Source organism: Lethenteron reissneri, chromosome 12 (genome assembly GCF_015708825.2).
Source record: "Lethenteron reissneri isolate LAM-NWPU_2019-01 chromosome 12, ASM1570882v1, whole genome shotgun sequence".
Taxonomy (NCBI): domain Eukaryota; kingdom Metazoa; phylum Chordata; class Hyperoartia; order Petromyzontiformes; family Petromyzontidae; genus Lethenteron; species Lethenteron reissneri.
This window is the reverse complement of record NC_083790.1, coordinates 1,168,379-1,193,505: the sequence shown is the minus strand read 5'-3', so window position 1 is coordinate 1,193,505 and position 25,127 is coordinate 1,168,379. Positions and strand designations below refer to the sequence as shown.

The 25,127-nt window shown below is 54.8% G+C and overlaps 1 protein-coding gene and 1 pseudogene across 1 annotated transcript; both read right to left on the bottom strand.

Annotated features, from left to right (window-relative positions):
* Positions 1 to 192: 192 nt before the first annotated feature.
* LOC133341636 (aromatic-L-amino-acid decarboxylase-like) lies at positions 193 to 23,808 on the bottom strand. The gene is made up of 12 exons (XM_061550233.1): positions 23,712 to 23,808; positions 21,304 to 21,514; positions 19,665 to 19,866; positions 18,680 to 18,793; positions 17,798 to 17,929; positions 17,098 to 17,232; positions 16,227 to 16,370; positions 7,672 to 7,738; positions 6,870 to 6,964; positions 4,326 to 4,393; positions 1,106 to 1,182; positions 193 to 784 (listed from the first exon to the last, which is right to left on the bottom strand). The coding sequence occupies exons 3-12, from the start codon at positions 19,863 to 19,865 to the stop codon at positions 747 to 749; spliced, it is 1,071 nt and encodes a 356-aa protein (XP_061406217.1). The 5' UTR covers position 19,866; positions 21,304 to 21,514; positions 23,712 to 23,808; the 3' UTR covers positions 193 to 746.
* LOC133341935 (U6 spliceosomal RNA) lies at positions 15,954 to 16,051 on the bottom strand (annotated as a pseudogene).
* Positions 23,809 to 25,127: the final 1,319 nt, after the last annotated feature.

Here is a 25,127-nt window from a genome sequence, read left to right as displayed (position 1 = left end):
GTTGTTGCTGCTGCTGTTATTGTTGCTGCTGCTGCTGTTGTTGTTGTTGTTGCGAGTGCGGCTGTAGCTTACCTTGCGCACGTGCTCCTGCAGCCCCTCGACCCCGTAGAGCCGCATCACGAACCACAGCTTGAGCGAGCGGAAGCGCCGCCCCAACGGGATCTGCCAGTGCTGGGGGGAGCGAGACACGGGGCCAGGGTCAGAGCGAGACACGTGGTGGTGAGGGAGTGAGACACGGGGTGGTGAGGGAAAGAGACACGGGGTGGTGAGGGAGTGAGACACGTGGTGGAGTGAGACGTGGGGTGGTGGAGTGAGACACGTGGTGGTGAGGGAGTGAGACACGTGGTGGAGTGAGACGTGGGGTGGTGGAGTGAGACACGTGGTGGTGAGGGAGTGAGACACGTGGTGGTGAGGGAGTGAGACACGTGGTGGTGAGGGAGTGAGACACGTGGTGGTGGTGAGGGAGTGAGACACGTGGTGGTGAGGGAGTGAGACGTGGGGTGGTGGAGTGAGACGCGTGGTGGTGAGGGAGTGAGACACGTGGTGGTGAGGGAGTGAGACACGTGGTGCAGTGAGACGTGGGGTGGTGGAGTGAGACACGTGGTGGTGAGGGAGTGAGACGCGTGGTGGTGAGGGAGTGAGACGCGTGGTGGTGAGGGAGTGAGACACGGGGATACAGAGACGAGTAATTCGTTGTTCTCAGTCACAAACTGTTACTGAACATTTAAATCACCATATAGGAGAAATTAATTATAATAGTTTACCCTGTAGTCCGTAATAAGTCCTGCACACATCAGGACAGAAAAGAAGAATAGAAAGAACAGGATTGTTAGTTTGAAATACATAATTGGTAGTAAGAAGGTGGAATGGGCTTGATAATGATAGTGAAGAAAGTTGTGATGGAGAGGATGAGCGAACGAGGTGGTCACAGCGCGGATTTCACTTCTCATCGAATTTTTCCTGGGCCACCCAACTCGCATCACCTCCCGACAGCGAAGGAGAGCGGTGGCGGTGGGGGAAATATTTTCTGGAGCTCAGCCCCGGCCAGCTCTGGCTGACATGAATCCGCGGCGGTGAGGCGTAAGGGCTGCAGCTGGAACCTCACCCGACTCCTGGTGGTCGTGTTTCAGGTACAGTGGTTCCATCTTGAAGGCGCTGATGAGGTCTGCCTTGCTCTTCACCCTGCACGACAAGAGAGGTTGGCTGGGTAATGGACGCATACAGCCACCCTCTCCCCCCTCACTCTTTCTCTTGTATCGATCCACTGCTGGATGAGGGCCTTCCCACGCCGCGCGGTTCCAGGCGGCTATGAGACCACGTGGTTTCAGCAGAGTTGGTCGAACAGAGTGGAGCAACGAGGGCGTCCAGAATAAACTCATCATCCGAAACCCACACATCATCACCGCACCTCCTCAAGGCGTTGATCCTCCTCCCCCCTCCTCCCCCTCTTCCCCCTCCTTCCTCCCTCCTCCTCGAGGACGCAGGAGGAACCATCAACAACGGCATCAGAACATCAGCATGAGCAGCAGGCCGCTGCGCACACGGCCTCCGTGAGTGTCACATTGACGACGCGAGCCACGGCGGGAGTGCGATTGTGGCTTCGCATCTCCGCTTAGCGCGGTTGGCTACGTGCGGTGCGAAAGAAGTTCAGTATACACACTATGGGGCAATATAGTAAACCCATAGGCGACCCATAGAGATACACTGAAGACAAGGCACAGTCGTGCGATTGTGGCCATGCAAACCACGCTCCGGACCACGCAGTTAGCCCACTGTGCTCTGCGTTCCTACGGCGGAGAAGGAACGGCGACACGACACGGAGGGAGAAGAGTAGGAAGAGCGGAATGACGCGAACTCTCTCTCTGCTGAAGCCCTCTCGTCGTGGCCAGTAGCAGCAGCAGCACCTCGACATTGGCATCGAGCTCGTGAGCCGCATTGCCGTACGCAATAATACAACAGCAGAGGTTGGCGAAAACTGGGACCATAGACGTGGGAGCACAGTACAGTCCAATCTGTTCAAGATTTACTCGCACAGCCCGGAGCTGTCCAGTTTAATGAAGGGCGATGCCTAAGGGGGTCACCAGGTGGCGTGAGATTGACGAGTGGTGGCTCGCAAAACAGTTCGTGGCCGATGTCTTTGCAAGTCGCCCGATCTGCCTCGTCCATGGGTAGAACACTTTACCCGCAGAGTGACGGTGTCACTGTGTATCCCATTGCCCTTCAATTCATCTTCGGAGCAGCTTGCCTAATTTATGTAAGCACAACACAACTAGTGCAGTGGTTCACGGGAAATGTTCACTGCGTGTTTCCCAAATCGTTCATTCGCGGGCAATTTTTGTTGTTGTTGCAAGTAAAAAATGTTGGCGATGTCTGGCCGTGACGCCGGCACGCGTGGCCTGCTCTCTTGTCGAACGACGTCACGAGATGTTGTTGTTGTTGTTGTTTTTTCTGTTGACGTCCGCGCACGTGAGGCAGACGACGCGCAGCGGGCACAGGCACGGGCAAGACACCCGCAGCGTTCACGAGGGGGAACGTTGCGCCAAACGTTTAGGGCAACATTACGCCAACGTCAACCTGTTTACTGGGTAAAGTGCGAAGGAGTGTGGGGTGATGGGGCAGGGAGGGAGTGAGATCGGAGGGAGTGGAGGCAACTTGAGCCGTGGATCTGCCCTTGAGCTCAGCGAGCGAGCGAGACAGAGAGTCGGTTAGACTCTGCGATCGGCCACATCTGAAATGTGCCGCGGCTGAACAAATAATTGATAGCCGAACGACTTGCTCAGGCAAACGCCGCAATCACGCATCGATCGCCGCAATTACGCGACCCCCAATTGCGGAGCGATCACCACGCAAATTGGCGAGCGTCGCTTGCGAATCTCACGTGGCAGAGTCCATGGGGGAGTAGGGGGGAGGGGTTGGACCGTACTTCTCCACACTGGAGAGTAGAGATTAGTTAACGGGGGAGGAGCAAAGGGCCAGCTTGAGATGTTGGCCGTGGCTTGGAATCGAACTCGCGTGGCCCCGAGGGTTGAGAACGCAGCGTGCTGGCCACTGTGCCACCACTCCGCGCCACGTCGCCGACACGGCGTGGGGGAGGCCTTCAACCAGCAGTGGATTGGCACTGAGTGCCGTGCCGTATTTGCCGCGACAGCTGCACGATTTTAACGTTGCGCGTAGAGCCTCGCCGAGTCTCAAGGCGTGTTTAAAGGACAGCCCTGCGTTGAGACGTTTGGCCAATTCCACTCAAAGATCTACGGTGACCTGGTTGAGATTGAAGGGCGGTTGATGGCCTCAAAGCCCGAGTATTGCGATGGCATTGGGTAATCGCTTAATAGATTACTCTTTGAAATTCCTGTCATACCAGCTGCGCTATCTGGGGTGTCCTTTCGTGAGATGAAGTTTCCATTAGTAAATCCCAGAGAGCAGCGAGTTACCCCCCCCCCCCCCCGCCGAGCGTTAGGGAATGCCCCGTAGAAGGAGATATCACAGAACTGCTTGAGGTCCATTGAAGTGACGTATTCTACTTACACACTAGGGGGCAGCACTTACTCGCAATGTCCTGCCGGCAGAGACACGTTCCCAGTCAAGCGGATTTTGTTTTACAGTAAAGTTTTGGAGCTGGGAGTAGAGCAAACGCAGTGGAAAGCCACATTTATAATAACGGGGTATTTTTTTTCTGTGCAGTTGCTTGTGACCAGACTAAGACATCAACTCGGTACACTTGCAAACCTGGGGCGACTCGGAGCCAAACTCGAATCTAGGTCCGCAGAGATGGCTGGTTTAGTGTCCCTGAAACCCTCATCAACGACCGGTATCTGTACTTATACAGCGCTGTGCCACTCCACTGAAACCCTCATCAACGACCGGTATCTGTACTTATACAGCGCTGTGCCACTCCACTGAAACCCTCACCAACGACCGGTATCTGTTCCTTTACAGCGCTGTGCCACTCCGCTGCTCGACGAGGGCCTGCCCATGCCGTTGCAGGTCGCGTGGGGGTGGGGCGTTATTGCACGATACCTCTCCACGTTGGTCAGTGCGTGTTGGTGAAGGTGGCGGGAGGGAGTATAGACACGGGAACACATAAGTGCAGTACAACAGTTGCTTGGGTGGTCCCAGCAACCCATAACACCTGCCACCAACCCGCCTCTTACACTATTTATGTTAACCAAACGTTCACAAATCTGCTGCTCCACGACTATACGCCAGGCCCGCAGGCTTTTCAGAGCCCCCCGTTTGCGCATTAAAGCGTGGGACGCCACGGGTCGAGCGGAGTGTAGTTGTTGTCGTGGGTAATGAGAGAGAGAGTGAGCGCGCGAGTGTCGTACCACATGGCCGAGCAGTCAAAGTTCACCTCCATCATTTTGTGCGGGTTGAAATTGAAGGAGTCTGCAAACTGAGACAAAAAGAAAAGAAAATACACCACATGAAATATTTCCAATGGATTGTGGGAGCGATCCCAACCACCGCGAGAATACGAAGGGGCCGGTGGTGGCTACGCCGCTGCACGTGGCTGCCTTTAACCCAGCACCGTGGGTTGGTGGATGTTTGTTGTAGATGCTCACCCCGAGCTTTCATTGTCTCTGTGCTGTACGCCTTTTGGCATCCTCTGGTCTAACACCGCTTGAGACGAGGCTCAAAAGAAAGCTGTCTCTAGTGTGGACCAATCAGTTTCAAAGACAATGCATATATTATCAGAGTATGTTTTTTGTTTGCAAAACAAGTATTGCGGTTAATGTAGACATGATTCCTTGTAAAAGGTTTCAGTTTGGTGTTTAAGCAACTTAACACCTGTTTTGTTGCCAGATACAAGGGGAAAAACCTATTATCATACTTTTGCACTGGCAAAGGAGGTCCCATGATGAGGATGTTTGTTGTGAAACTCCTTTCGCCCGTGGGCGTCCAAGGTCGCAAGGCTACGTGCCGGAGCCGAGAGCCGTGCCCCTTATCGCGGGTCCGAGTCTGGAGTTTGACCTTTGAGCCGTCGGAGCAACGGTGGCGCGTTGATGACCCCGGCGCGGCACAGCGCTCCGCTCACTCACGAGCTGAATGGGGCGCCACTACAAATCCCCGTTACTGGGATGATTCGGCTCAACGTCGTCAGAGTCGTCATCCTCCCTTCAGGTTGTCAATCATCATCGTCGTCGTCATCATCCAGCACCACCAGAATCACAAGAGCCTCCACCACTACCGCCACCACCACCAGGAGCATTGCCATTATCGCCACCACCACAGCCACCACCAACTTTACCACTGCCAACACCAGCACTGCCACCACCACCACCAACTATACCACTGCCAGCACCAGCACTGCCACCACCACCACCACCACCAACTATACCACTGCCAGTACCAGCACCGCCACCACCACAGCCACCACCAACTTTACCACTGCCAGCACCAGCACCGCCACCACCACAGCAATCACGACCACCACGTCCGTCTCAATTACCGCCCTCCCGGCCTGCTGCGCCAGATATCAAATTGCCTCAGGCGCTGCCACTTGAGCGCTGTTCTCTGGGAATGGAGGCGGCGGAGGAGGAGGAGGAGGGCGGCTGGTGGGATGGACAAACGTGACCGGAGCGCGAACGCGGCAATCGCGGCAATCGCGGCAATCGCGGCGTGACACTCCGCGTGCGCGCGCCCCACTCGGAGGCGCGCGGCTTTAATGAGGTCGCCGCTCCGCCAGAGAAGGCAATCAGCAGCGCGCGGAGAGCACACGTGTCGCTGTGGTTGTTGCGTTGTGGTTGTCGGGCCGGAGTGGTGGTGGTGGTTGGTAGCTCGACTCGGCCTCCACCGAGTACCTGGTGCCTGCGAGTAACCATCGCAAACGAGGGAGACGAAGGTGGCGGGGCGTGGTGCTGCCCTTCATCGTAGGTGCTGCCCGCCCGCCAGCAGCACTTGCCCTAACAAGTCTGGTGAAGAGGCTCTACATGGGGGAGTCTTTGTCTTTGGTGTTGTGCGCGGGTTTTTGGCGAGGTGAACACGGGGCACTTGTCAATGATGGAGAAAACTCGACGCGTTTGGCAATAATCCTCGCCATGTCTCATACAGAGAGAGAGAGAGACATCTGCAGAGAGAGAGACATCTGCAGAGAGAGAGAGACATCTGCAGAGAGCGACAAGGCGAGAGATACAGAGGCGCACAGCGAGACAGACTCAAAACACGGCAAGATGTACAGACACACACACAGAGACACGGACAGAGAGAGAGACACTTGAAGTGAGACTCCATATATGGCGGGACATATGAAAACCTCCATCCATCCTCCCACACCTCCCTAATAAAAGTGTTCCACGCTCATGGCACGCCACGTGTCTCCACGCGCGCTCCCGTCTGATCGCGCTATCGATTGGTTGTGTAAACAGCAGCAGCAACAGCAACAACAACAACCACTACCCAGATAAACGGCAGCCGGGCTCAAAGCATCGCTCAGGTGGAGAGCGAGAAATTGGACGGTTCGTTTTTTAAAGCTGCAGCAGAGATCCACGACGTGATAGAGATGAGAGAGGAAGAGAGAGAGAGAGCGACTCGGAGAGAGAGAGGGGGGAGGGCAGAGAGAGAGAGAGGGGGGAGGGCAGAGAGATGAAAGGATTTGCCGGGAAGGTGACGTGGTGCACGGCGAGTTGGAGAGAGGCAGGGAGCGAGAGAGCGAGCAAGCGAGAGAGAGAGAGGGGGTGAGTTGAGAGAGGCGAGAGAGAGGGTGAGTGGAGAGAGAGGGTGAGTGGAGGGTGAGTGGTGAGAGAGATGGTGAGTGGAGAGAGAGGGTGAGTGGAGAGAGAGAGATGGTGAGTGGAGAGAGAGGGTGCGTGGAGAGAGGCGAGAGAGATGGTGAGTGGAGAGAGAGTGAGGGGTGAGAATGTCAACTTCACCTCGACTCCGTTGAGGAGGGGTCTGAACTCGGGGCAGATGAAGGCGCTGCCCGCGTACGCGGCGTCGATGTGCATCCAGAGTCCCTCGCGTTCACCTGCCCCACGTGACACACACAAAGACAAAGGTTCCCCGTAAAGCCTCAGACACACTGGTAGGGCAAGTGCTGTTGACGAGCACCGCCACGACACACGTGGGGTGAAGATATTCGTCACCGATGTTGACCGTGAGCGAGAATCGAATTCAGGTTGCCGTCTTTTGTAATGCAAGGCGCTAACCACTGCGCTAACCACTGCTCCACCGCTCCCCATAACTTAAATATACAGGCACACAACCTCATACATGCATCGTTGCCAAGGTTACGGATATGATTTAGAGTCATCAATATGGTCTAAGCTAGAGAGAAGCTTAGGGTTAGGCTCAGCACTGGGCGAGGGTTCGGGTCTAAGTGGAGGTCTAAGCGAGGGCTGAACTAAGCTAGGGGCAAGCGAAGTTGCGGCTCGTATCGTAGTGGCAGGGCCAGTGCTCGTGTCAGGGGCTGATCTGGGTACTGGGGCCGGTGCTGGTCTCGGGGCGAGCGTCAGGGCTAAGATCGGACTCGTGTGATGGGCTAGAGTCAGAACTTGACAAGAGGTAGGATTTGGTCAAAGGTCTAAGCTGGGGGTGATCAGAACTAAGGCTCGTGACAGGGATAGGGTCAGGGCTAGGGTCAGGGCTAGTGACAGGGCTAGGAGCAGGGCTAGGGTCAGGGCTAGTGTGTGTGTGTGTGTCTATGTGTGTGTGGGTCGTGTTGGAGAAACTCACACACGGGTCCCAGCTCCATGATGCTGTCAAAGGCGCAGGAGGGCGTGGTGCCCAGAGTGGCGCACAGCTGCGTGGGGGGTGGGTTGGGGGGCGGGGTGCGTGGGGGGGGGCGTGGGTTGGGGGGGGTGCGTGGGTGGGGAGGTGCGTGGGTAGGGGGGGTAGGGGGGGTGCGTGGGTGGGGGGGACACAGCGTCACGCGCGGCTCCCCGACTCGAGTCCTCGTGGGCTCCAGCCCTCCCCCCACGCAGCTCACCAATCTCACCCGTTCACATGTGAACAACATCCCGACACGCTGAACGCGCCTGATGATTTGCAAATGAGCTCTTTACTCTTTAATTTAAAATATTAATATTTGTAAAATATATGTTTGTAGTATTAGGAATTTTTTTAAAATTCAGATTGTGCTCTCGGTTTCACGTCACGGGACTCAGGATCCAATTCAGCGGAGGAGGGCCCCCGGAAGCGGACTTCGTAGAGCTACGTCTGAGGCGCGTCCCTCGACGTGACCCCTGTTCCACCCATCCTGTTACGGAGCGTTACTCTCCGTCTCATGACAGTGACACCGATATTTTGGGGGAATTCTCAGAGTTGGAATTTATCCGAATTAAGTGCAGCACGAACATGATTGTGATTGTTGTTTTTTTGTTTGTTAGGTCAGCCATTGGTGACCGGACTTAGACCATAAACTCACTTGCACCTTGAGAAATCGGCTTAGCCACAGGAAGGCCGCGGCAGAAACCTGCATTCAAACATCGCCTCTCAGCGATTCCGGCTCAGTTTCATGACCTCTGAGGTACCTGGCTACTTCCACTGACTAATAGACACCTCCAAAGGACACACACGCAAGCACACACACGCACGATGTCTATCTTAATCACAATCACTGCTTTCTGCGTCACGTTGAACACACGCGCAGACACACCAGATGTGTATCGAATGATGAATCAGCGCGAGCTACGTCACGTGGAAACTCCACGTACACAGACAAAGGCTCCCCCTCTCCGTATCGCCTTAATGGGCTGTAAGCGAGCATCTATTAAGGCCCGAACGGCACACGAGGGGTGATTTGACAGCACCACGCCCTGCCGCCTGTCTTCCTGGTGGCGATGTGTACCGATGGCACTACGTACAGCACTCATTTCAGGCTGAGTCGACCTAGGGTTCGCCCAGGACCGGTTCAGATAATCGTCACACACGTTGGCCGTCATCGGGAACTCGAGTGGCTGGGTTCGCAGCGCAGCGCACTGACCGCTACCCTACCACTTGCGCGCACACACACACGCACACACCACACGCACACACGCACACGCACACACGCACACACACACACGCACACACACACACACACACGCACACACACACACGCACACACACACACGCACACACACACACACACACGCACACACACACACACACACGCACACACACACACGCACACACACGCACACACGCACACACACACACGCACACACCGGTCCTGGGTCTCCTCGTCACCAACCCGTGTTGGCCAGCGTGGTGAAGTATGGTTAATATGGTGAACAAAACCTCCCGATAGTCGACATGGCGTGGGGAGGCCTCCATCAACCATCAGTGAATGACAAAGGGCTCTAAATGATGATGATGATGATGCTGATGATGATGATGATTGCCATCATTGTACATTACATAATTCAAGTGAATGCTGGAATCCCAATGCCATTTTTGCTCAATGAACCCACTGCGGTCTGCGCTCCTTCAACAGAAGTGGAGGAGGAACAGCGACACGACGCGAACTCCCTCTCTCTCTCTCTCTGCTGAAGTCCTCTCGTCGTGGCGAACAGCAGCAAGACCTCCACATTCGCATCGAGCTCCTGAACCACGTCGCTGTCGCTGCCATTGTGCGCCTCATTGATGCCGCTATAACGCGGAACGCGCTCGTTATAACGCGGTTTCTGAGCGGTCGACGACGGACTACTTTCTTGAACTGCACAGCCGAGCGGAGTGATACGGTAACGCGGCGACGTACCCTCAGTTATTTGTCCCGCTATCTCACTGCGTGGCGTGCGTATTCCAACAATGTTACAGAATGTATGGGTGAATTATCTTCGCATAACGCGGCACTTTTCAGGAACGCATCTATCGCGCTAAACGAGGACTTGCTGTGTATTTATTTTGAAGGCTGCATAGAGAGGTTAAATGAACCCACTTGCTGTACTGCAACCTCGCAGCGCAAGCGGTGTTCGAGAGACTCATACATCTCCACGTGATCCACCAACCCTTGCCTCAGAAGCAAATGCTGTGTATTTATATATATATTATATATATCTACATATTTAGTAAGTATATGACGTACAATTTTATCCAATCATGGAACGGAGAATAATATGTTATATATGTATGTATAGGGGATATGGGATTAAAATTTCAACGAATCAAGTCAAACGTGTGAACAAATTGTTTATATACAAGGACAATAGCGAAATATTATTTTGAAAAATATTGCAAGAAAACTGTTGGTGTGTGTGGTGTAGGTGGTAGGAAGACATCTCATTTCCTGGGTATTGTGTGTCTGGAGAGAGAGTGTGTGTGCGTGAGATGAGAGTGTGTGTGTGAGTGTGTTTGTGAGATGAGTGTGTGTGAGAGTGTGTATGATGAGAGTGTGTGTGTGTGATGAGAGTGTGTGTGTGTGTGATGAGAGTGTGTGTGATGAGAGGGTGGTGAGAGTGTGTGTATGATGAGAGTGTGTGTCTGTGTGATGAGAGTATGTGTGTGTGCACGCTAACAGCACTTGCCCCTACAGTCTGTTCAGGCTATACGGGGGATCTTTGTCTTTGGCATGCATGTGTCTGTCTGTGTGTTCATACACACGTGTGCGTTCATGTACGTGTGCGTGTGCATGCACGTGTGTTAATGCACGTGTACGTGTGTGTGTTTTTCTTTTACTGCAGCCTAATACAAACCCCAAGTCTTATCTCCCATCCAATCAGCTCGCTCCATTCTGCATCTCAAACCCGCTGCTATTCACCGCACACATCCACGCAGCGGCTAACCCCTCACACTCAGCTTTCATCTGTCGCTCTTTCTCTCTCGCTCTATTGTTATTATAATTTTGTACTTCTACGTTATGAAGCGATTGATTATTTATAAAAAAAAATTGCGTACGATTATTAACGTATTAATAGTAATAATTGTGCAGGAAAGCTGCCGTGGTGTGCTGTAATGGTCAGTAGGGGCTGTGTTAAAACATTTAGATATATTTTTGTTACGATACCGGTAAAGGAATGAACAAAAACCTGGTAAAACAAACGGTTACGGGTTCGCCGCACGTATTGTCTCAAGCAATGACAACCGAACGCACGAGATCTCTGCAGCTGAGACAGGGACGTCAGCGGTGTCGTGATCAACAGCACTGCCGAACTTGCAATCTGGAGGTCACCGGTTTGATTCCATCACCCCCGCCCTCTATCCACTCAGAGGTTAACATAAAATAAAATACGCTATTTTATTTAAAGAGCTAAAGCCCACTGAGATGTGAGCGCTTTTGTTCGGGGCGACGTGGTCGCGCGTGATGATAGATCGTCAGACCATCATCACCACCACCACCATCATCACCACCACCACCACCATCACCACCACCATCACCACCACCACCACCATCACCACCACCACCACCACCACCACCCCCACCACCACCATCACCACCACCACCACCACCATCACCACCACCACCACCACCACCCCCACCACCACCACCACCACCACCACCCCCACCACCACAACGCGTAGGAGTTTATAGCAGGAGCTTATTGTTTTTAAATGTAGAGAGGGGGCAAAACCCGGTGGAATCCGGAAAACCGCCCACGATGCAACCACCGCGGAGAGAGAGAAAGAGAGTGAATACGCGGACCGCAAATAAACAACAGCACACATCGTCAGGGTCCGGGATCGAACCCACGCACCCTGTGTGCCAGGCGAGAGAGAGAACGCCTCCTCGCCACCACGCCGCCCTAAATAGGGTCCCCCCCCCATGGTTCTCGTTCGATCAGCAAGTCACCTGCCGTGGGGTACAATGTGAGTTCTCCCAACGTCTTCCAAGACGTCTCTCGCCTACAGCGTGAACAGAGGGTAGAGAGAGAACGACACGTGTCTAGGACCACGGTGAAGACGGTGATGATGGTGATGATGGTGATGATGGTGATGATGATGTTACGGGCGCGCCCTTCAGCCAGCAGTGAACGCGAGCGATGCAATTTCCCCGGCTGCTCCTGCACCCGCTAATAAGTATAATTAGCGTGAACAGCACGGGGTGGTCTGGGATAGCAGCGACGATACGCCAGCACCCAGAGCCTCAATCCCAGCTCGTGCCGCAAATCGCCTCCTCATCTTCGTCCCAATCGCATTAAAGCGTTGCCCGGAGCGACGGCGATGACAATTACTGGGCCGGCAAGTTGCAGGACGCGAAGTCGTCCCCCGAGCCAATCGACGAATGCCACACTTGTTGTGGCCGAGGTCAGGCCCGCAACGGCAGATCGCCGCGCGGTGCAGCAAGTAGGTCGTTCACCCTTGCGGATTGTGGAAAGGTTGTTAAGTTTGGGAGCTTTTTAATATTTGGTGCCAGTATCAAAGCGTGAAAAAAGCAGATGATGTGTTTTACCATTTCTGGGAATAAAACAGGTGGTAAGATGTTCAGACACCGAATAGAAACATTTTGGCGTTCTCTGGGCTGACACTCGGTCCTAAAGACGACTGTCTCTGGTTTAGACCAATTCGTTTCAAAGACCACGCCGTATATAATGATCAGAGCATGTTTTTTGTTTGCATGTTCACCACAAGTCATGTGTGTGGTTGTTGCAGGCTCGATTCCTTGCAAAAGGTTTCTATTTGGTGTTTGAACATCTTAACGCAGCTCCTGTTTCATTGCCAGAACGGGTAAAAGCCTCTTCTTATATTTAGATGCGTTGTTTAGGTTGTTAGCTGTTAGCCATTCTCGTTGTGACATCCCCTTCTCTGTGTGTGTGTGCGGTGGTGTGGCGGTCTGTGCGTTACGCTACCAAACCAGCGACCCCAGTTCGGTTCCCGCTCACGGCCACCAACACCGGCGACAATTATTTGAACCGGTCCTGGGCCTTCCCTAGGTCGACTCAGCCTCAAATGAGTATCTGGTGCGGTGTGTAAACATCGTCACTGGGGAGACAAAGGCGGTCGGACGTGGTGTTGGTCACCCACCCCCTCGCGTGCCGTCCCGGCCTTCGAAGGTGCTACTTGCTAAAATCACTTGCCCCTACAGTCTGTTAAGGCTACACGGGGAATCTGTGTATTTGTTCTTAAGTGGAGAGCCGTGGCGCGATGGTTAGCACGCTCCGGTAAGAACCCGGCCATCCGAGTTGCGATTCCCGGCCACGGCGAACGTAAGCGATGAATATTTGAACTGGTCAAAATATCCGAGCCTCCCCTAGGTCGACTTAGCCTTAAATTAGTACCGATACAGACACATAGATATTATACGCATGTACTAAGACCCCCGTATAGCCTTTAACAGACTGTCGGGGCAAGTGCTGTTAGCGAGAAGCAACTATGAAGGTCGGACCGGCGCACGAGGGGGGGTGTGGTCAGGACCACGCCAACCCGCCTTTGTATCCCCTTGTGGCGATGTTTTTAATATCTACACCAGGTACTCATTTAAGGCTGAGTCAACCTAGGGAAGGCTCATGACCGGCTCATAGATACTTGTCACCGGTGGTTGTGAGCGGGAATTGAACTCGGGGCACCACTGCCACCACCGCTTCCCATATATACACGGAGAGACAACCCGCACGCAAACAAACACGCAGAGGCAGATAGAGAGAGAACGCCGGGACCCCATAAATAATGGCCCCTATGCACACACACACGCGCATGTACACACACGCGCACGCACACACACGCACACGTGCACACAAATACAGACGCACGCACACACACGCGCGCACACGTGCACACAAATACAGACACACGCGCACGCACGCACGCACACACGCACGCGCGCACGCACACACGCACGCGCGCGCACACGCGCGCACACAACCACCACAGTCGAGGAGGCAGGTGCAAGCCCCTTTGTTCCTCCCTGTGTCAACACGGGGCCTCGCTCGCGTCTCTCGCCACCGCCGTCTCGTCGAGACCCCCCACGCGCCGTCTCTCAGTGGCCTCTCAACAAGTGACGTCGCGTGATTGGCAATGGTCGCCCGCGCAGTTGCACCGCCTGCACACCCCATAGCCAAGGCCGCTGGCTCTCCGTGTTCGCCCACGTGGGTCTCCGTGGTGTCGTTGTCACGGGCCCTGGTGCAAGGATTTTAAGCTATTTTTTCTTTCAGAAGTGACCTCGCCACAAATGGTAGCCCAATGTAGTGGCTTATCACGTGGAAATGTGTAGCAGCGAAATACTCTAAACGCGCCATGTCGATTCAAAATGTGGAAGGAAAAACCGGAGGACCCGGCGAAAAATCCACGCGACAACGTGGAGAGAGAGAGAGACACCGCAAACTCCAAATAGACAGCAGGCGTCAGGGTCGGGATCGAACCCAAGGCCTCCTGTACACCAGGCGAGGTGGTTAACATCTCGCCAATGGGACGCCCCCTTCACTCTGTTCAATGCTTCCACTCCTCTTCCTGTAGCCCGGCGCCTGAGCCCCTTCGGCCACTGAACCACAGCGCAGTCGCACCGCCTGCGCACTCGGGAGCTATTCCCATGGCTTCACCCTGCGCCGACACGCGCCCTGCAGGCCACCGCCTCCCTTCACGCCCCTCGTGGCCATCCAACCGCTGGATGAAGGCCTCTCCACGCCGTGAAGGTTGCGGGTCATTGTTTAGCCATACTTCAACATGCTAGTCACTGTGTCCTTGTAGGTTATTGAGGGTGGGCGAGGGTGAGGGGGTGGTGAGGGGGGTACGGGTTCAGATATGACTTGCCACTGACATCTTGCCGTGGCTGAGGAATAATGAAAGTAAGATCGATGGGGTTCATAACGCAGTGTGCTAACCACTGCACTACCACTCCACCCATGCTCCATCATCAGCAGCAGTTGGCGAGTCTCATTGGTAGCAGCAGCAATAACAGAAACATCATCAACAGCAGCTTATCTAAATGCGCACAGACACATCGTGTGTGAGTCACAGCAAGGGGCCTGTGTTGCGCCTAACGAGGTTACGAGGCAAACACAACGGACATCGGACCCACCCAGATCCGTTTAGCGGCCACGTGCGCAGCGTGTGCAGATGGCAGCACTGCTCAGATTGTCTCTAATTACCATGGCCATCATCATCACCATCATCATCATGGCCATCATCATCACCATCATCATGGCCATCATCATCATCATCACCATCATCATCACCATCATCATGGCCACCACCATCATCATCATGGCCACCATCATCATCATCATCATAATGGCCACCACCATCATCATGATGGCCATCATCATCATCATGACCATCACCACTATGACCATCATCATAATCATGACCATCATCATCATCATGACCGCCACCATCATCATAACTGCCACCATCATCATCATGACCGCCACCATCATCATCATGACCGTCATCATCATCATGACCATCATCATGACGATTCATCATCATCATGACGATTCATCATCATCATGACGATTCATCATCATCATGACGATTCATCAAGTGCTCTCTCGGTAGCTGCACCCAGACACCGTCTGGAAGGGACTCGCTGCTTCCGAAGCAACTCGGGGACAACAGTCGTCTCTGCCGCTCTCTCCATATTCAAAACGCGACATCTCAACGCTCCTCTCAGCTGTTAGCTCGCAGCTAGGCGAGCGCGCCGAGGAGATGCTGCTGCTGCTGTCGCCGTGATAGCGCGTCCTGTGAACGTCTCCTTTACAAGCAGCCGCTCGACCCACCGCTGATAGGAGGGTGGGGGGGCGGGTAGCGTCACGAACACAGTACAGTTTTTATTTACCAGGTAAGGCCCCACAGAGCTATCTAACTATATTTTTCATAAGCGACCTGGCTAACACAAATGATAGCTCAACGAAGGGGCTGATATCATCATAATCATCATCACCACGTGGACATGTATTGCAGCATCAGCCAAATAATATAAACGCGTGAAGTTGATTTGAAATGTGGAGGGGAAAATCGGAGGCACCTGGAGAACAATCCACGCGACCACGGGGAGAGAGGGAGACGCAAACTCTAAATATTCAGCAGGCAGTCATGATCGGCAACTGCCTCGCATACCAGGCGAGGTAGTTAACGTTCGGGCTAAGGGAGAACGGTACGGGCGAGAAGGAGTCGCGGGGAGCGAGCGAGCTGCGTGTCATCCTTGCGCAGGGGCCCTGCTAATCCTCTCTGTTGCGTCCCAATGTACTGCCGGAGCAAGTACAGCAAGAGCGAGCAAGAGACTTTGAAACCACTTTTATTGCCGCCAGCAGCAACAGCACTGGAGGCGATTCCGATATGAAATACACAAAGTCACCAGCAAACAACGCGAGACAGCGAGCGAGAGAGAGAGCGAGAGAGAGAAAGAGAGCGAGGGCGCGAGAGAGCGAGGAACTCACGAAGAAGGGGACGAGGCCCGCGGCACGGTCCGTGGCCACGGCGCCGCTGAGGGCGTCCCCGCGGAGCGAGCAGCGCCCGTCTGTGGGCAGCTTGCGGATCCGCACCGCCGCAAACATCGCGGCGCGCTCCACCGACGAGTGGGCCTGCAGGGGGGCACGCGGGAGCGGTCAATCCACTGCTGGACGAGAGCCTCACGCCCGCAGTGGCACAATCGGCCCATCGTCACCATCGGGCACGGGGCAAGCCACGGCTCGATGAAGGCCTCCCCAAGCAGCGCCTCGCGATAGCAGCACACGGATTCGGCCAACGTAGCCCTCGCGCACGAGATCAATTTACGGCTCCGTCTCCACGACGCACGTCCTCTTGGTTAGCAAGTTCCCTCCGTCACGAGTAGTCTGCCAAATACCATCATTTTAGTCTCGATCATCGGCCATCATCATCATCATCTCTCCCAGCGAGAGTCGGGTTAATGGGATCGAACGCGTGTTCGCTCTCTCGGCCACGTGTTCGTTCTCTCGGCCACGTGTTCGTTCTCTCGGCCACGTGCTCCTCGTTGCGCCTCTCGTCCGGCGCACTTCCCGGCATGCACGGCTCCCTTCTGCTTTGGTGGTGCTAACGAGCGCGCAGGCGGTGCAACTGCACCGGGCCCACGGGAGGAAGGGCCCAGGCTACGAATAGGAGTGTGGTGGGGGGGGGGACAATTGGACAACAGGAAAGCGGTGGGGGGGGGGGATCCCAGGGGGTCCCATCTCATTCCTCACACCAGGGTCCGGCATGATGCTCTACGTGCTGCTGAGAACTTCTTCATATAAGAAGAAGGTCTACCCCTTTGTTGATGAAGAAGACCTCACTGGGGCCACGCGAAGGCACCTGCTCGGAGGTGTAGGCGACCAGGCGGGCCAGGATGCCGGATTCCCCGGGGCTCCCCTGGGGGTCCTGGCCCAGTCTCATCGCGCGATTCCTCGCGGCCAGCATCGCCACAAGCGTCGCCTCGCTCGCCGTGCCCTGCACAGTCGCGCACACACAGAGACCAAACTCAACTTCACTGTTTTTATGCAACCAGGTAAGGCCCCCACTGAGCTACGCAGCTCTTTATCAGAAGGCGACCTGGCTATCACGAACGATATTTCAACGAAGTGGTTTATAGCGTGATGTTGATTCTCAATGTGAAGGCAGAAACCGGAGGACCTGGAGTAAAAAAAAATCACCAAAAAGACCACGGGGATCAGTGCAAACTACACACACACATATATAGCAGGTGTTCAGGGTCGGCAATGAACCCACAACCTCCTTCATACCAGGCGAGGTAATTAACATCTCGCCACCCTGGAGCCCTTAGAGACAGAGACAAAGGTTCCCGTATAGCCTTTAATAGACTCTGAACCCATCCACGTGGGTGATCCCCCCCCGCCCCGCCCCCCTCTACCCCTCCCCCGCCCCTCACCTGGATGACCCCCCCTCCGCTGCCCCCTCTACCCCCTCCCCCTCCCCTCACCTGGATGACCCCCCCACCGCTGCCCCCTCTACCCCCGCCCCTCACCTGGATAACCCCCCCTCCCCCGCCCCTCACCTGGATGACCCCCCCACCGCTGCCCCCCTCCCCGCTGTCTCCGCACGCCAGGAAGTGTGAGGGCAGCTGCAGAGTCCGCGCCAGCCAGTCCAGCATCACCGTCTCCAGCTCCGTGCACGCGGGGCTCGCGGCCTGGGGGGGGGGGGGGGCAAGGACCGGGGGTGGGGGCCAGAGGGGGGGGGGGGGGTTGAGAGGAATTAAACTTTTACACACGCGCACATAGACAGAGACAAAAATCCTCCGTGTAGCCTTAATAGGCTGTTGGGGCAAGTGCTGTTAGCGAGTAGCACCGATGGAGGCCGAAACGGCATACGAGGGGGTGGGTGGCCAGAACCACGCCCGGTCGCCTTTGTCTCCCCAGTGGCGATGTTTACACATCGCACCAGGTATTCGTTTAAGGCTGAGTCGACCTACGGGAGGCCCAGCACCGGTTCAGATAAATCGTCACTGGTGTTGGCCGTGAGCGGGAATCGAACCCACGTCGCTGGGTTCATAGCGCAGCGCGCTAACCGCTACGCTACCGCTACCTACACACGCGCAGACTCGCGCAGACACACGCGGCAGTAGAGCAAGTGGGTTGGCGGCCTCGTCTGTGGTCGTGGACTCGTCTACAGAGTGCGGTTAGCCCGCTGCGCCAAGAACCCGGCGACCCCAGTTGGATTCCCCCTAGGTCGACTCAGCCTCAAATGAGTATCTGATCTGGTGTAGTGATCATCAGCACTGGGGAGACAAAGGCGGCCGAGCGTGGTGCTGCTGATCACCGACCTCCTCGTGTGCCGTGCCGGCCTTCGTGGTTGCTCGCTAACAGCACTTGCCCCCACAGGCTGCAAGGACTATACGGGGGACCTTTGTCTTTGTATGGGTGGGAGCTCGTCGACGTACCCAGGAGAATCCGATGCAGCCGATGGCGCCGGAGAGCATGTCGCCGAGGAGAGCGGGGTACGAGTTGGCTCCCGGGAAATAGGCGTGGAAGTGAGGGCTACTCCAGTGGGTGACCTGCACATGGGCACATCATCGTCGTCATCATCGTCATCATCATCAGTATCATCATCAGCATCTTCGTCATCATCATCGTCATAATCAGCATCATCATCATCATCGTCATCATCGTCATCATCGTCATCATCATCATCATCTTCGTCATCATCAACATCAGCATCTTCGTCGATTACTCATCATCAGTTTTGAATGTTTTCATCATTGAATAGTCATCATCAGCATTGACTACTGCAATCATCATCACAAGCATCATCATCTATGTTTGTAACACCATCAACACCACCACCACCATCATCGCTACCGCCACAAACATCAGTACCGACGTTGTCATCATTGTCACCATCATCATTTAAAAAAACGACCATCATCATCATCTCACACAGAGAAATTCATCTGCGTCGCTTCCGCGTCTGTAACGCAGCAACAGCGAACTCCCTGACATCAACATCCAAACCCAGGGCTCGAACAAAGACCTTCGGCTGAACTGGGCTGACTCAACATTGTGGACTACTCGTCATCTGTAGCTGACTCAGACTTGTGGGTTATTCAGTCATCTGTGGCTGTCATCTCAGCTCTATGTGGTTATCATCTGTGGCTGACTCGGCATCTGTAGCGGACCAGGCGACTCCTCGTGCGGGGTGGAGGGGCGGTGGATCAGTTCGTGGACGGGCCACTTCGTTGAGCTATGATTTGTGGCCAGGTTGCGTCTGAAAAGCAGCTAATAGCTCAGTGGGCTTTACCTGGTGAGATCAAACATTGATTTGTTGCATTTGCTACTGAACATCTGTGATAAAGAGCTTCATAGCTCATCGGATTCCTCCTGCAAGCTTGACCATGCGACGCGGTTGAGCCTGCCGGGATTACTCACGCCGGGCATGATGACTCTCTCCACGTCCTCCATCACGTCTCGGAAGGTCTCGGGGGTCCGAGGGGGTTTCGCCGGTATCATGGGCCTCAGGTAGCCCGGCAGCACGTCCGGGTAGACTGGGCGGGTCCGTATGGTGGACAGGTAGTCCGCGATGTAGTCCACCATCTCCTTGCCACATCGGCGAAATTCTTCCTCATCCATCCTGCGTGGCAGGGGGGGGGGCCTGTTGTCATCGATCGCCATCGATTCTTAAAGACTCCTCACGATAACGCGATATATCTGTTAACGATCTATATATATGTGGGGCGCACGGTAGCGAGATGTTAAATACATCGCGTGGCCTACAGGAGGTCGTGGGTTCGATCCCGACCCTGACGCCTGCTGTATATTTGGAGTTTGCGTGTCTCTCTCTCCACGTGGTCGCGTGGATTTTTTTTAACGTTGATTCCACATTTAGAATCGATGCCATGCGTTAAGAGTGATTAGCTGCAATACATCTCCACGTGATGAGCCCTTCCGTGAAGCTACACATTGTGGTCAGGTGGCTTCTGAGAAAAGAGTTACATAGCCGAGTGGGACTTACGTGGTGAAATTAAAATAGTTTACGTGGGGAGCGGACATGTTGATTAACACGTGTTGCATGCTGTTGTGGTTGCAATGGTTGGACGCACTGCGCGTCGATTCTATCCACCCATTACTCTACCACATCAGATGATCGATCGGCAGGCCGCGTGTGGTGGGGTAAAGTGTGGGTATTCCCAACTCTTCCCAGACGGTTTGACCAGCGTGGAAGAGTAGGCCAACGCGTACCCCTCCTCTAGACGGGCTCTCTTACAGCTCCCTCCAGTGGAGGCCCCCTCCGCCAGCAGTGGAGAGCGAGCGCTTGCAGGGACGCACCTTTGCATTGGGATCACGTGATACCGGCAGCCACTATCGACAGGTTTACGCGCTGTGTGTCAGTGACCATTGTTGGTTCGCCGACGCACAAAGACAAAGATTCCCCGTATTGGATTCGCAGACTGTTGGGGCAAGTGTTGTCAGCGAGCGTCTTATGAAGGCCATGAAAGCACACGAGGGGGCGGTGTGGTTAGCACCAGCCCGGCCGCCTTTGTCTCCCTCGTGGCGATGTTTACACACCATACCAGGTGCAGTACTCATTTTGAGGCGGAGTCGACCTAGGGGAGGCCCAGGACCGGTTCAGATAATCGTCACCGGTGTTGGTGACCGTGAGTCGGAATCGAACTCGGGCCGCCGGGTTCGTAGCGCAGCGCTAACCGCTACGCCACCACTCCCCGTAGATTTACATTAACACACGGGCACACTCGTACCGTGAACACAAACCTACCCACCCCCATTATCTATCAATCCTAAACCCGTGCCATATAATCCGGATATTATTATTATTACAAGCGCCCGGGCATTTGTACAAATCGTGTTCCCTGTAGCACAAGTCGCTCCGGAAAGTTACACTCAGCCTCGACTCGTGGCCCCTGTCAGTAGCGTGGCCACACGCGCGCGCACGCACGCCCGCATTGTAAGACGCGCACGGATTGTAAGACGCACCTGTCCCCCCTGAACACAGGGAAAACGAGTGCGTGTTAGAATCGAGAGAATACGGTGATAAAGGAAGTCCTGTTACGTTGGGATATTTTGTCAGATCTTCAATGCGCTTCTCGCGAGTGGAGGCAGCGGCAGCGGCGGCGGCGGCGGCGCTGTGGTTCAGGGGCTCGATGCCAGTGTCGAGGTCCTGCTGCTGGTGGCCAAGACGGAGGCAGAGGCGGAGAGTTCGCGTCGTGTCGCCGTTCCCCCACCGGCGTTGAAGGAGCGCAGACTGCAGCGGGTTCAAAGTACTGTACAGGGCATTGAGCAACGTTACAGTTAATATTCTACGAAGGATGAGCGGCAGTGGCCTGCACTGCACACCGATAGTCCGTGCGCACATCATCCGGAACGCAACCCGCACTGACCAGCGTGGTGAAGCATGGATACAAATACCACCCCCCCTACCTATCTACCCTCACCACCACCGGCAGCACCACGGCGACGTGCAGATGCCCTCATCCAGCAGTGGATATTGACACGAGGGACTCGGCTGGAACCGTCCGCCGACCCACCCCTGCCCAGCGCCTTTCGATGAGCGCGGAGCGATAAAGAAGTTCAGCATACACAGACAAAGGTCCCCCGGAAAGTTTGACAGACTGTAGGGGCAAGTGCTGTTAGCGAGCACCTATGAAGGCCGGAACGGTACGCGAGGGGGTGGGTGGCCAGCACCACGCCCGACCGCCTTTGTCTCTCCAGTGGCGATGTTTACACATCGCACCAGGTACTAGTTTAAGGCTGAGTCGACCTAGGGGAGGCCCAGGACCGGTTCAAATAATCGTCACTGTTGTTGGCCGTGAACGGAAATCGAACTCGGGTCCCCAGGTTTGTAGCGCAGCGCGCTAACCACTACACCACCGCGCCCCATAAAGGAGGAGGCCACTACCCGAAACGTCGTCATCATAATAAGTATGTTTGTCTTTGGTTTATGGCACGCGTGTTGTTGTTGTTGACGAATGTGCCGAGTGGTTCGTATTGGCTGTGCTTGTGCACCACTGCCAGCAGCAGCAGCGTCACCAAATAGCGCGTGTCTCTCCCGTGTCTCTCCCATGTCTCTCCCGTGTCTCTCCCGTGTCTCTCCCGTGTCTCTCCCGTGTCTCTCTAGTGTCTCTCCCGTGTCTCTCCCGTGTCTCTCCCGTGTCTCCAACTTGTCTCCAACTTGTGTCTGCAGCGGAGCTTTCAGTGCTTTCGAGTGTTCCAATCCCCTCGACAACCCCCGGGTTGTCTCCGGCTCTCTGCCCTCCTCCCACACGGAGACGCCAAATTGCCGCCCTCGTTTCGAAACATCCCAAATGTAGCAGGACCCTCCTGGCTATCATCGAGGCGTTACTCGATTAATAAATGCCACGATGTTCTTACGCACAATGGCAGCAGCAGCGATGTCGTTCAGGAGCTCGACACCAATGTGGAGGTCTGTAGTTGGTGCTGAACTAATGAACTAATGAGTTTAATGTCGACCATAGATTGTCCAATCATATTTCCGAGACTGCACAATCATTCCGCAATGTCCTCACTGCTGAACCCAGAGACATCACTCTGCGCTGATGTCCCCAGATTTCTCCAGCTACGCGAATCACACAAACTGAGACGGATATCCATAGACTCGTACACACTCCCAAAGAGACCCATAGACTCACAAAGAGACCCATAGACTCACACACTCCCAAAGAGACCAACACTCACACAGAGACCCATAGACTCACACACACTCCCATAGAGACCAGCACACTCACACAGGGACCCATAGACTCACACACTCCCAAAGAGACCACTATACTCACACAGAGACCCATAGACTCATACACACTCGCAAAGAGACCAGCACTCACACAAAGACCCATAGACTCACAAAGAGACCCATATACTCACATAGAGGCCCATCGTCTCACATGAACACCCATTGGGTCACGGCGAGCACCACAGACTCGCATAGACTCGCATCATGAACGAACAGAGACTCGCACGGAGACCCACAGTTTTGCATGCAGCGACAATGCAACACGAGCTGCATGTGCACGGGACGCTGCCCCGGTGTGATGGATATCAGGATGCCTTTGCAATTTACAAGTTGCCGATTCGACTTCCCTGCGCGACGGTGGATTAATTCGGGACAGCTTCTTAATCCTCCTCCGCCGCCGCCTCTGTCCAGCCCACAGCTGACGGTACGAATGGGTAGACCGCGGTGAGCGGATCAGCAGGTCGTGTTGCGGTGGAGGTAAAGTGCCGCTGCTGCCGCCGCCTATTATCCAAGACGTCTGTGCCAGCGTGGACGAGCAAATCGCTGACCCGCCCCTACGGAATATCTTGCGAAAGAAAGAGCTTCACAGCTCATCTGATTCCTCCGGTCTCAGTGCGGATTCAAATGCTGACAACGAGACAATAGACCGTTGCGTAATGAGCACTCGCTCTCTGTGTGGTTGGAGGCTTGATCCGATTCCTCGGACTCACCTGAGTGGCGGCGCTCGCAGGAAGCCCCGAGTCTCGCTCGCGCCTCGTGCAACGCGACTGACTGCTCGCGCGCCGCCCCCAGATGTTGATAGCCCAGGGGGGGATGAGAGAGCAGTGCGCGTGTGCGGAACGGAGCCAAGGGTCGGTCGAGGGAGGGGTGGGAGGGATGGGTGGGGTGGGGTTTGGGGTGCGTGGGTAGATGACAGGGTAGGTGGGTGGGTGGGTTTTTGGAAGGTATGGCAGGACGAGTGGACGGGCGGGCGAGTGGATGGCTGGATGGATGCATAGATTGGTGAGAGTGTGGGTGGATGGGTGAATGGATGAATTAGTGGATTAATTGGTAGATGGATCATTGATGGAATGAGTAGACTATAAGAGGGTGAGTGGATGGCTGGATGGATGGATGCATATATTTGTGAATGGGTGTGTAGGTGGATGAGTGGACGGATGCGTTGATTATGAGCGTATGGGTGGACGGATTGGCGGGTGGATGCATATGTGGTTGATTTGGTGGGATGATGGATGGGTGGATGTGTGTATAGATGGGTGAATGAAATTGTGTTAGAATATGTGAATAGGTGGATGGATGGGTGAGTCGATATGTCGATCCTCTATCCACGGTGCAGTGGTACTGTGCAGGACCAATGTAGGGAGGAAGTGAAGAATGGGTAGACAGCATGTCAGGGTTGCTGGGTTGGTTCGTGGATGAGTGGATGCGTACATGGGTGAGTGGGTGGATTGTCACAGTGGGTGGATGGGTGAGTGAATAAGTGGATGGGTAGTTAATTGGGTGGGCCGCTAAAATGAATGTATTTGCAGTGACATTGAATGAGTCACTGGGGTGCGTAGCGCTGGGGACTGGTAGACAATGGAATTGGGGGTAGCAGCCCGTTCTACCAGTTGGACCCGTGGGCCAAGCCCGGAGCCTTCTGGGGGATCCAGAAGGGGGCGTGTCCGAGGGCGAAGCCTGGCCACGCTGGGGAGGATAAAAGACGAGCTCCGACTCACAGCCGGGGCTGCTGTCATCGGGAGTGGAACTTGTCATGCTTCTGGCGTCGTGGTCGGCGCCTCTTCAAGCTGTGGGTCTGGAAGCATGTTGGCTGTCCCGACCCGGTATGGAGTTATCCCTTATGGCTGTGAGATCCGGAATAAACAAGAGGGATAATGCCTTCTATGAGTGTCTCTGAATTAGTACACTACATTTGTGCAAATGGGTGGGTGGGTGGATGGCTGAATGTGTGGAGGGCTTGGTGGGTGGGTGGATGGCTGGATGTGTGTGTAAATCCCTAGACAGACGGATGCATAGGTGTATGAACGAACCAACAGACGGATTCATAAATGAAGTAGGAAATGGATGGATGGATGGTCGGACTGGCGGCTGTGTGGAGAGATGAAGGGCACGTGGAGCTGCCGACA

What these genes read in the sequence shown, in the direction of transcription:
- LOC133341636 (XM_061550233.1), bottom strand. Translation starts at nt 19,865, where the DNA reads ATGGATGAGGAAGAATTTCGCCGATGTGGCAAGGAGATGGTGGACTAC. An exon ending in GCGGTGGGGGGGTCATCCAG is followed by an intron (nt 17,233 to 17,797) that starts GTGAGGGGCGGG and finishes GCGACTGTGCAG; the next exon opens with GGCACGGCGAGCGAGGCGAC. An exon ending in TCGCCTACACCTCCGAGCAG is followed by an intron (nt 16,371 to 17,097) that starts GTGCCTTCGCGT and finishes GCCCCCCTGCAG; the next exon opens with GCCCACTCGTCGGTGGAGCG.